This window comes from Zea mays, chromosome 2 (assembly GCF_902167145.1).
Source record: "Zea mays cultivar B73 chromosome 2, Zm-B73-REFERENCE-NAM-5.0, whole genome shotgun sequence".
Taxonomy (NCBI): domain Eukaryota; kingdom Viridiplantae; phylum Streptophyta; class Magnoliopsida; order Poales; family Poaceae; genus Zea; species Zea mays.
This window is the reverse complement of record NC_050097.1, coordinates 181,228,160-181,239,693: the sequence shown is the minus strand read 5'-3', so window position 1 is coordinate 181,239,693 and position 11,534 is coordinate 181,228,160. Positions and strand designations below refer to the sequence as shown.

Genomic DNA, 11,534 nt, shown 5'->3' with positions numbered 1-11,534 from the left:
CTTCGGCGACGAAGCATGGTCCCAACAGCGTCAAAATTTTCCTCGGAAAAGATCTTTTCTGCCAGAACGTCTTTCGTGCTTTTTGACTACTTCGAAAGTGGGATCCTGAAAACGATGGAGTACACGTAAGCAGCCAAGGCTGACCGAGCCGAGGGACTCCTACGCCTCCGGGATACGGATACCTCACTCATCACCTTCTGCGATAAGTAACTCACGCTCGGATAAGTGATTCCGCGGACCGAACAAGTCTTCACGCTCGAAAACTCTTCTGCCGAAACGATTTTTCGGGCCTTCTCGACTATATCGATAGCAGAATCCTACGGACGAGTAAGAGTACACGTAAGCGGTCATGCCGATCGAGCCGAGGGACTCCTACGCCTCCGGGATACGGATACCTCACTCATCACCTTCCGTGAAAAGTAACTCTCGCTCGGACAAACAATTCTGTTACCGACAAATAAGTCCAGATACTCGAAACAAGAGGAAAAGAAACGCGGCTTTACAACACGACGACAGTATGTTTGGGCATCGGCGGCCGCAGGAAACATACGCACACTACAAGATAAACTGATCCTGCAGGCTTGGACCTCGACGGAGGGGGAGCAGCAGCACCCTCGGCGTCAACTACACCTTCGGCGAAGTCCGACCTAGCATCAGACGGCAACGCGGTCGGAGGATCTCCACTCCGAAGGACGACATCAGCACCGCGCCCGGGCCATCGCCGCTAGGGTCTTCTCCAGGAATCCAGCTCGAGCAGACAGCTCGGCCGGCCACCCCGAAGCCTCAGCCAGCTGTCCCCCGAGGACATCAGCCCGGCTCGTGGCCTCGGCAACTCGACTCCGGCATCGGTCCCGCCAGTGGACGACCCGGCCAGGCTCCGGCTGACGAAGTCTTCTTTTCGAGCCAACTCCGCCTCTGTCCGTGCTGACACCGCTGCCTCCGGCTTCGGCTCATCGAAGAGCGGCCGAGGGATCATTTAACCAACCAAGAGAAGCCTCGGGCGGCAAGGCCGACCGAGCCGAGGGACTCCTACGCCTCCGGGATACGGATACCTCACTCGTCACCTTCGCACGAGGCAACTCACACTTGGTTAAGCGGTTCAGTTAGCCGACAGGCGAGTCCTAGTGCTCGAAATGAGGAAAAAACACGGCTCCATGCCGAAAATACATACATGTTCAGGCCCCGACAGCCACAATGAACAAGACATCGGCACTCAAGGTGTCATTACAAACGGAACTCCGGTTCCACCTCCGCGGGTACGAAAAACCCCCCACATTGGAGGGCCCGCGGGGCGATAAGGCTCCAGGTCGCTCACCGCCGCCCGCTCCAGCAGCAGCGACAATGACCTCCGCTCCGGGTGGCCGAACTGCAGCAGCGATGGCCTCAGGGCAGACGCCGCTGCAACAATGCCCTCGCCCACGTCTCCGCTCGAGGGGCGAGGACAAGCTATCAAAGCCAAAGAGCCGGAGGCCCGGAGCACGGATGGTGGCGGTGATCCCGTCGGCGACGAGGACTTCTTCAGCCGCCACCACCTCAGCACCGACGACGGAAGCCATCTGCCCACCGGCAGATCCCCACTCGGATCCTCCCGAACGAGCGGAGCACCGACCTCCGCGCAGAGGCGCCGTACCGGGGCAAAGGCAGGACAGCCCCAGAACACGAACGCCGCCCTAGCAGCGCGCGACGTCTTGGGCGGTCCTCCGGTGCGCGCGGCGCGACAACCGCTCTTGCGGCGGGAGGGGGCACTGGGAGCCAAGCCAAAGCCAGCTGAGCCAGCGAGCCCAACGCGCTGAAGCTGACGACGCTCACCGCCGACCAGCCCCGCGTTGTCGAAGTCCAACCCTCCCGCTAGGCCGGTGAGCGCCCTCTCCCTTGAATGCTGAGGGAGAAGGTGACCCACGAACCCACGCGGGAGGTAGAGCTCCGGCTCAGCCCGGCCCCCACCCCAGCCAGGATGATGAAGATCCTTGAAGCTGAGGGCGGGACCAAGATCACAGCCCGGCTTGCTTCTCCCCACCATTGAACTGATGGTCACCGTCTTGGGTGACCACCGGCGAGGGGATGCGGCCAGGCTGCCTGATGAAAATCCTTGAAGCCGAACGATGGCTGAAAGGTACCAACTTCCGCGAAGTTGCGTTCCTCCAACGACAAGGCGAAAGAACTGCGAGTGTCCCCCATCCGGGGGCTCGGAAGGTGGAAAGACGCGATGCATAAGGGGAGTGCGAAGACATGGTTACCTTTAAAGGGTTAACCCCCCTTTTAAAGGCAACTCTCCCCACTTGCGTCCTCAGCCATCGCGGGCTGAGTCTTCTCCAACACGCTCCAAGGTCCTCCCCCCACGACACGGGGGTTGGGTCCCACGCGTCATGCAAGCTGGCCCAGGGCAGAAGAAGCCAAACCGCCGCGCGCGGTGCGCGCGACTGCCCAGCGGTTACGAGCATTTCTCCACTTTCGCCCAGACCAGCGGGTGAAAGGGCGGACCGCCATGCAGGCGGCATGCAACCGCACCAAGTGGGTGCACCCTTTCGACTCCAATGCGTCCAACATGGGGGCATAGGTCCACACGTCATGAAACTGGCGCGCCGGTTGCTACGTGCAAGAAACTGCGCCGCCACTCGCGCCACTACCGAGCCTCCTCGACTGCGGAACCAGTACCGCGACTCGAGGCAACCCTGCGTATGACCCAACAGTGCCAACCAGGCACGTCGGTCACGGGTCAGTCAGCCGCGGGAGAAGGTGCGACGGTCGATACGGCCAGAAATGGGCCGGCAGTAATGGCGGTAGCAGGCGGGCGGAAGCAGCAGTCAAGTCGTCAGCCAAGCTCACGTCCCCTCCAGGGACAGCGAGAGAACCCTCTCCCACGGCGTGAAGACGGCGCGCCCATGTTCTGTTCCTCGAACGGCTCGCGCACGCGCAACGGCCGCCCCGTGAATCACTCGTCCCGTCGCATTAACTCTGCGGCAGGACGGGCGGCACCTTTGGCGGGCGAAGCAAGCGACGCTTCGCTTCCGCCATAATGACCGCGTCAAAAAAGGTGCGCCACATCATTCAATTTCATATCCTTTTCCTCTTCCTCTTTCTCTCTCTTACAACAGGGACCGGGAAAGGGGATACCTCGAAAGGGATCCTTCTCCGCGAAGGAAACGGGCCCCGAGCCCCCTACTGATCAGAGGTTCGAAGGCTGGCCCCTCGGAGGGGTTCAACAGCCGCCTCAGAGCGCTCGGGCTCCGCGCCCACTACTGGTCAGAGGTTCGAAGGCCGGCCCCTCGGAAGGGTTCAACGGCCGCCTCAGGCCACTCGGGCTCCACGCCCACTACTGATCAGGGGTTCGTAGGCTGGCCCTCTAAAGGGTTCGACAGCCGCCTCAGACGCAGAGCGAGGGATGACCCTGGGTACGTTCGATACATAACCAAGGCTCGGGCTATGCTCCCGAGGTACCCTAGGACATTTCCGAGACCAGCGGGAACGATTTTTGTAACGGAATCCCATCAGAGGGAGGCATCGAGCCCTCGGACCCCGTCAAAAGGGGACCGGGTCCGGCAAATCACCTGCAGGTACTTTTGGAGCGCGCCTCCGGGCTACTAGCCGACCCCTAACAAATGGGGCACGGGCGTCCACTCGGATTACCCGTTAGCAGCTCACTGGAAACACCATGTTCGGTGCCCTCCGAGGGCAACATGGCGCTTCTCCCCCCCTCCTTGCGGAAAGGCGACGCAGGGGCGTATGTAAAAAAGTCGAGTCTGTCCTTGACCGTCCTCTCGCTCCGTGCGGAGGCTCGGGGGCTGCTCTCGCAAACTCGGCTCCGGCCAAACCATTGACAGCGTCAACATACCAGCCCGAGAACTTGAAACTCGATTGAGCACCCGGGCTACGGCCAGCTCGCATGAGGGAACAATCAGACCGGCCAAAGCATCACGAAACACATTAAGACCTCGAAGGAATCAAACCACTCCTCCGAGGCCTCGGGGGCTACACCCGGCGGGTGCGCTCGCGCGCACCCACCGTAACAAAACGCAACCGAGAAAGGCCGGTCCCCTTGCAAAAAAGTGCGACAAAAGCCTCCAAGCGAGTAATAACACTCCCTTCGAGGTTCGGGGGCTACTGTCGGGGACCATAATTAGGGGTACCCCCAAGACTCCTAATCTCAGCTGGTAACCCCCATCAGCACAAAGCTGCAAAGGCCTAATGGGTGCGATTAAGTCAAGGCTCGTCCACTCAAGGGACACGATCTCGCCTCGCCCGAGCCTAGCCTCGGGCAAGGGCAGCCGACCCCGGAGGATTTACGTCTCGCCCGAGGGCCCCCTCAAGCAACGGACACACCTTCGGCTCGCCCGAGGCCCGGTCTTCGCCAAGAAGCAACCTTGGCCAAATCGCCATGACGACCGACCATATCGCAGGAGCATTTAATGAAAAGATGGCCTGACACCTTATCCTGACGCGCGCCCTTCAGTCGACAGAGCCGAAGTGACCGCAGTCACTTCGCCGCTCCACTGACCGGCCTGACAAGAGGACAGCGCCACCTGCGCCGCTCCGACTGCTGTGCCACTCGACAGAGTGAGGCTGACAGCAGCCAAGTCCGGCCTCGGGCGCCATAGGGAGCTCCGCCTCGCCCGACCCTAGGGCTCGGACTCGGCCTCAGCCCCGGAAGACGACGAACTCCGCCTCGCCCGACCCCAGGGCTCAGACTCGGCCTCGGCCCCGGAAGACGACGAACTCCGCCTCGCCCGACCCCAGGGCTCGGACTCAGCCTTGGCATCAGCCGACGGTCTCCGCCTCGCCCGACCCAGGGGCTCGGACTCGACCTCGACCTCGGAAGACAGACTCGACCTCGACCTCGGAGGAGCCTCCGCTTCGCCCAACCCAGGGCTCGGACCGACCACGCCACAGGAGGGGCCATCATTACCCTACCCCTAGCTAGCTTTGGCTACGGGGGACAAGACCGGCGTCCTATCTGGCTCGCCCCGGTAAAACAAGTAATGATGGCGCCCCGCGTGCTCCATGACGACGGTGGCTCTCAGCCCCCTTACGGAAGCAAGGAGACGTCAGCAAGGACTCGACAGCCCCGACAGTTGTCCTTCCGCAAGGCTCCAGCGCTCCTCCGACGGCCACGACATTACACGAACAGGGTGCCAAAACCTCTCCGGCTGCCACGACGGCATGTACTTAGGGCACTAGCTCCTCTCTGCTAGACACGTTAGCACACTGCTACATCTCCCATTGTACACCTGGACCCTCTCCTTACGCCTATAAAAGAAAGGTCCAGGGCCCTCTTACAGAAGGTGGGCCACGCGGGGAGGACGGGACAGCGCGCGCGTAAGCCTCTCGCTCCCTCCCACGCGGACGCTTGTAACCCCCTACTGCAAGCGCACCCGGCCTGGGCGCGGGACAAACACGAAGGCCACGGGTTTCCCCTTTCACGCCTGTCTCCCTCTGGCTTTCCCCCCTTCGCGCTCCGTCTCGCGCCGACCCATCTGGGCTGGGGCACGCGGCGACAATTTACCCGTCGGTCCAGGGACCCCCCGGGGTCGAAACGGCGACAGGTAGGCACAAAGAAGATATGTCATGCCCAATATATTATTTCTGTAGTAATAAAAAATGAAACTCTACCAGCAAATGAAACTCAAGCTTTTGTTTCTTCCTTCCAAGTGAGATTACTGAAAGGATTCAATGTCTATATGCATTCCATATTCAACAACTTTCATATAACGGTTCCACAAGATTACACTGAATGTTAGCAGTGTGCACGGTTTGACATTTCACTTTTAATTGAGTGACTGGTCGTCTATGCATGGCTTCCTTGGTCATATTACTTTGTACTCTTCTTCTTTAATGAAATGAAATGGCACTAACTCTGAGTGCCTTTGAAATTCTGGTCGTCTATGCAGTACCATTTAGTAAATGAAATGGCACAAATTCTAGTCTTCTATGCAGTACCATTTAGTAAATGAAATTCTGGATGGATGACAACAAATAAGAAAATCAGTAGCCAGAATTTGTGTTCCTAGGATGAAGAAACATTGTGTGCCTTTGGCAAAGACCCTAGCTGCTTTTAAGCCAATAATACTAACATGTTTGACATCCCTACAAATATTTAATCAATAACAACTGATGAAATCGTTAAGTGAAGATATAATGGCGAATTGTATTGATAAAATATTTTTGTTCACTCTGAGTCAAAACTTATTGTTACCTTTCAAGCCTTCTAATTTCATTCATTGTTGCATGAGACAGTAATCAGATGTTACACTTTATAGAGTGATTTTTCAGGCATGAGACAGTAATCAGATGTGTTTTGTCGAGGTTATATTTATATATTGATATTGCTATCCTCATAACAATAAGAGGAAATAGAAAAAGGCAAAGTTGTGTCCATACCTCTTGGTGATGTGATGAAAAATTAGAATAAAATTATTTGCAATCGATGAGCAATATATTACTGCTGTCCACACCAACGCTGGGGCAGTTACAACATGCTCCTTATTATATTACTGCTGCTAAACTTGATAGTTCTGGTTTCTCCCTTCAATAAAGTTTAGCAAGCTATAAGAAGGCATGTACTGTTAATTGGTAAAGGCTATTACAGTCAAAAGTAATATTGACACCCTCAAAAGCAATACCTAGAGCAAAATGGCATGGAAGGTTCCTCACTAACTTTGGCTAGTCAGCTCTGCATTGGTAAGGGTCGAACGCATTCCAGTCGAAAGAACTCTGTATGGTATATTATAACCAAGGATTATTTGAGGCAGCAAGTCAACATCCATTGGTAAAATACCCGTTCCCACCAATCCACAAAATGAGGACCTAGCTCATCATTATCTAATTGAACTCCAACCCTTCCTCATTCATGTGCTTAATATTCTACACATTCAATAGGGACACAGTTGCATGTTTTGCAGACAAATATATCCCTTGAATATCATTCTCAACGGCATTCGAGGCATTTGGGATGAACAATGCACCAAATTCGCCTTTAACCGATGATGAGGCACCATTTAGAGCTTGAGATTTTAGAGGCCTTTTGTAAATGCTCCCTCGGTAAACCACCATTACACTTCCAGGCCTCCACATGATCAATTCGCCTGTGCGTCGCTGATCAATGCACACAAAATTTGTGTTAGGAATCCATTTCCAAAAGAATCAATGACGCCAAGACAGACTCAAATTCACCATATTTAATTGAGAAATACAATGCATGTTGAATTGACATCGGCAACAAAACTCTAAAGAAAAAGACCTGCTGCAAATCTAACTACACGACCAAAAGGGAGCATAAAAACCCGGGGAAACCTCCCGAAAAAGGTACTATAGAGAATAATCCATTCCTGGACAAGGCCAAGACAGCATATGTCTAACGAAAACAGTGTCAACACTCAATAAGGATACATAGAAACTTTTGCTGATTAGTTGATTTTTACAGGTAAGTAGCATCATTTGGAAGACTATAATAGCACTTATTTCTTCAGAATCCCTACTACAAGACTCATTGGCATATCTTCACATGCCTCAAAATTTGCTACTAAAGAGAAAGAAGAAATGGGAAAGAGGCAAATGAGGTGTACCCACCGGCGCTCGCACCAGTAAAAAATATTCCTACTGATCAAACAAGTTTGAAATATAATAGGAAGAGTAATAAATGAAACAAAACGAACCTTCAAATTATTTGTCCTCAGAAATTGCTGAGTGATATCAGGACCCCAAAGCAATCCAATGTCTTGATCTTTATTCGGAGAAAGACCCATCTGCAAGGAAGGGTCAGACCACATCACATCCCTAGGGATCAAATTTGAGCCTTCCCAAGGAGGGTCAAGAACAGTTATCATTGCTTTTAATAACTCATCCAATGATCCAAGTTTCATGGAAGTCAAATCATTAGTAAAATTCGCCTTGTATTTGTGACCCTTTCCCCCCTTTTTTGAATTATGTGATGGCATTACAATTGTACCATGGAACTAGTGAAGACACCTCCACGTGCAGTGTACACACATCCTGCTATTATTGCCGCTAGAGGAAGGTCCCCAAAACATCTTTAAAACTTTCGATAAAGTTAAGGGCCTTGATCTTTGTATTTAGTCATTATCTCCTTCTCGAAACCATATTAAAGGATTCATGGTTTCCCCGGAGAAGGAACACACAATTTGGGAGTAGCACCTGAAAGAAAGAAAGAACACCATTAATTAGCAACCATTTATGTTTCACACTGTTTGATGGTTGAATTAAAATTTCTATAGAATGTCAAAGGAGGATTCACATCTTGTGCGAGTTAACAATCAAATGTCTAAATATATATCACACATGACACTAAATAGCGATCGTAGCGACCTCCTACAGCTACAGCTTATTTGATCATATCAAAAGAAAAGAGGAGAAAGATAAATATAAGTTATATGTACCTCCAGATAGTAGAAAATCATAACCATAAAAGTTGATGCCAAGGAATATCATCCGTGAATGTGAATTGCTATGAGAGGAATCTTTTGCTGAAAGAACTGCTGCTAAAGAATGATGTATCCACTTTAGAGGTGCACTGGGACCAGGATCCTGAGGTCCTGAGAAGTCGTATGTCATAAGAGAAAACCCATCTACAGTGTCAGCCAGATGCATGAGATCTTTGGGTCCAAAGTCCTAATTATTGAGCTTTTGCATTCTTGGAGCCGGAATAACATAAATTAATTCCAAATTGTGGCTAGTTGATTTGGAATTGACTGAATGCAAAGCCTCTCCTAGCTGCTTAACAAATTCAAGTGCCTATCAAAAACCACAACATGATCATGAGGTGTAATCGCCAGAGATAGAAACAACTGATAATGTTTCAATGCTCTGAGCCTCCGAAAAATCTTTCTATTATTTTAACGATCGGTTTGATATCCTCTACTTTCAATGTACTGTTCTAAAATATTTGCAATGACAGTATCATTAACATGCAAAAAAACCATGATCATCGTGTGCTTTATGCCAAAATTAACTTGTTTGCTAAAAGATCTCCAACCAGGATTATGTTTTTGTCATTTTAATCTTTCTTTCTAAACATGCAAGAGTCTTGTACTAATAAAAAGTATGGTGTCTGTTCAGATCTGTCATGGATATCTAAACAAAGGTGTATATTTCATTTTCCACTTTCATTTGGAGTTCACGAATTGTCTGGCATGGATTGAAGAATACAACAACTGCTTGCCAAGTGTTATTTCTTTGTGGTGTATGATTCACAAAAAAATCATCTGCTTTGTTAGACTTCTCTATAGTTTGGAGGGGCTATTGGTGCAATCAACTACTAATTCAGAAAGGCAATATGATAATGAAAAGAATGCAAATCTTATATATGACAAAGACTACACAAGTGCACAAGTTGCCATATCTGGTACTGGTAGTTCAGACATGATCATGTAAATTCATTTGTTAAAATAAAAGTGGCAAGAAAGGTGAATTATTCCATTAGTATCGTTGGATATTAGGAATATTTCGTTCCATTCTTATCCTTTGTTCTTGTAGGTCTTTGTGTGAAGTTCTATAGCAACTCATGAATAAATTGGAAAGAAAAAATACTGACAACACTAATGTTTGGTGTTTAAGTAGTAACTGAAAGATCATATGGTAAATCCTCTAGAATGGTGATCAGAAGAAACATAAGAGAACAATACTTAATGCATATATTCCTAATTTATAGTAACATTTCTGTAAGCATCTTTAATATGAATAGTATTGTGCTACAGTAATCTATTGTGAGCACGTTCCTAAAGTAAGGTGATCGGCAATATAATATGATCTTTCAGTTATAACTTGGCTTGTCCAATTGCCTTACAGTAAACATCTCCATCACTATTTCTATAAACAAAGCTTCGTTAACTTCATCTGATCTGTCTGTGACCTGAAAATTTATTCAGAAATTTAACTATATAATGCATTTCAGGAAAACTAAGATCTGGTTAAATTGCTTAGTCGTGCTTGTGGCAAGTTATTAAATCTTAATTTGCAGTTCTAGGAATTCTTATATTTTGCGCTGATTTGAAGTTCTTAGCTGCGTAATACATGTTTCGGAATTAAAAATGCAATTCCAACTACCATCCTAATTCAAGTAGTCTGCTCAAGTTTAACATACCATATAAACATACGGATCCAGGGCACCACCATTGCCTGCATGCCGCAAGTCGCCCTCCTGCTTCAACAGCCTGCAAGTTTTGCATGAGCAGAAGCACACAGATACGCAGGTCATGCAGAAGTAATCAGGTAACCATTGCAAAACCTTTTCAAATGGAAGTTGGAGGCAGAGTCAAGCTCACTATCGTATCGCTTTGCTCATGCCGGAGTTGTCGCCGATGGCGGCACGAATGTCGTTCTCCGTCGCTGGCCCAGCTTGCATCTGCAAAAACCACAGAATTATCACCTCCGCCCACCTCGGCCCCTTACCACCAGCAGCACAACCCACCCACGGAGCCCAACAGCATCTCCTCGACGTGGCTGTGGAGCCCGCAGACGCGGCGGCCGTGACTGTGCTCCCCTCGCTGGCCACGGCGCTGCTCCTCTCGCTCTAGCCGTCGTCTCCACCGCTGTCAATCTCGATCCACACGCCCTTCCACTTATTCTCTGCGTCGGTATGGAACAACGCGCTTGTGGCCTCGGCTAGCACCTGGAGCCAAGGAGCAGAGCCATCAGTGTGTAATCGCAGAAGAGATATTCTCGCAACCGCGGTCGTGGGAATGAGCGGAGTGGAGGATGTCGACGGACTTCGTCGACACCTTCTACAACCTCGTGACCGACATCTACGAGTGGGGGTGGGCCCGTGCGTTGCGACGACATATAAAATATTCAGTAAAATATAATTGCACAACATATTCAGACAAAAATAATGTCACGATGACATTCAGTGATGAAACTAAGATTTACTCAAGCCAAGGCCAGATTGTGACATAGTTATGACAAAATTATGAAAAACTACAAGTAATCATTGCTCCCTCTATTTCCTTGCGAGTTGCAACTTGATGAAATTAGACCTAATTTATCAAGCTATAGGCAAGCAATGAAGAAGATATTCTCATTTAAAGTCGACTTAGCAAAAGTGCACTAAATAAACCTATTGCTCCGTTTCTTTTGAAAATACTTTGATGGGATGTTGAACAAAGGGTGTTACGTACCTCTCAATCTGCTTGCTAACACAGTGCGTTGCGTATTGGAACAATTGAAAGTTAATTCTCCCAATGTGCTCTGCAAGTGATACTTTTTGGACCTTCTCTACTCTGCTGGTGCCTAGCAACACCAGTGTACCACACCACACGCCAACACTGGCGCCGCAAACCATCGAGCCGTCGAGCAGCGGGCAAACAGCACCAGCGAGGGCCTAAGGCGAGCCCCTCGCTGCCCACGTCCACGAGCAGCGAGCACCACGTGCACCTGCTCGCGTACGCACCCGTCAGTGTGCATGGGTTGTGTCGCTGCCTCGCTGCCACTGCGCGAGAAGTACCCCATCGCTGCAGAGCCCCGTGAGTGCCCTGATCGCACAACCTCGATCGCTCACCTGCTTTGCCATCACGCACAGCCTTGGA

General features: G+C 50.5%; 1 protein-coding gene across 2 annotated transcripts; it reads right to left on the bottom strand.

The window, feature by feature from the left end:
* Positions 1 to 6,385: 6,385 nt before the first annotated feature.
* LOC103647379 (uncharacterized) lies at positions 6,386 to 10,698 on the bottom strand. 2 transcript variants are annotated; one of them, XR_004856385.1, is made up of 7 exons: positions 10,275 to 10,698; positions 10,094 to 10,163; positions 8,391 to 8,546; positions 7,943 to 8,148; positions 7,650 to 7,739; positions 6,618 to 7,089; positions 6,386 to 6,520 (listed from the first exon to the last, which is right to left on the bottom strand). XR_004856385.1 is itself a non-coding variant. In XM_020548495.2 (6 exons), exons 1-5 carry the CDS (start codon positions 10,437 to 10,439, stop codon positions 8,105 to 8,107), a joined length of 369 nt encoding a protein of 122 aa, XP_020404084.1. In that variant the 5' UTR covers positions 10,440 to 10,683; the 3' UTR covers positions 6,737 to 7,089; positions 7,650 to 8,104. The 2 variants fall into 2 exon arrangements, 1 of the variants encoding a protein (XP_020404084.1); XM_020548495.2 differs by lacking the exon at positions 6,386 to 6,520 and having other exon boundaries at positions 6,737 to 7,089; positions 7,650 to 8,148; positions 10,275 to 10,354; positions 10,421 to 10,683.
* Positions 10,699 to 11,534: the final 836 nt, after the last annotated feature.

Excerpts from the sequence above, each read along its gene's own strand:
- LOC103647379 (XM_020548495.2), bottom strand. Across the intron at positions 8,547-10,093 it reads TGGATCCGTATGTTTATATG|GACCTCAGGATCCTGGTCCC; the intron begins GTATGTTAAACT and ends ACGACTTCTCAG. Across the intron at positions 8,149-8,390 it reads TGATTTTCTACTATCTGGAG|GTGCTACTCCCAAATTGTGT; the intron begins GTACATATAACT and ends TCTTTCTTTCAG.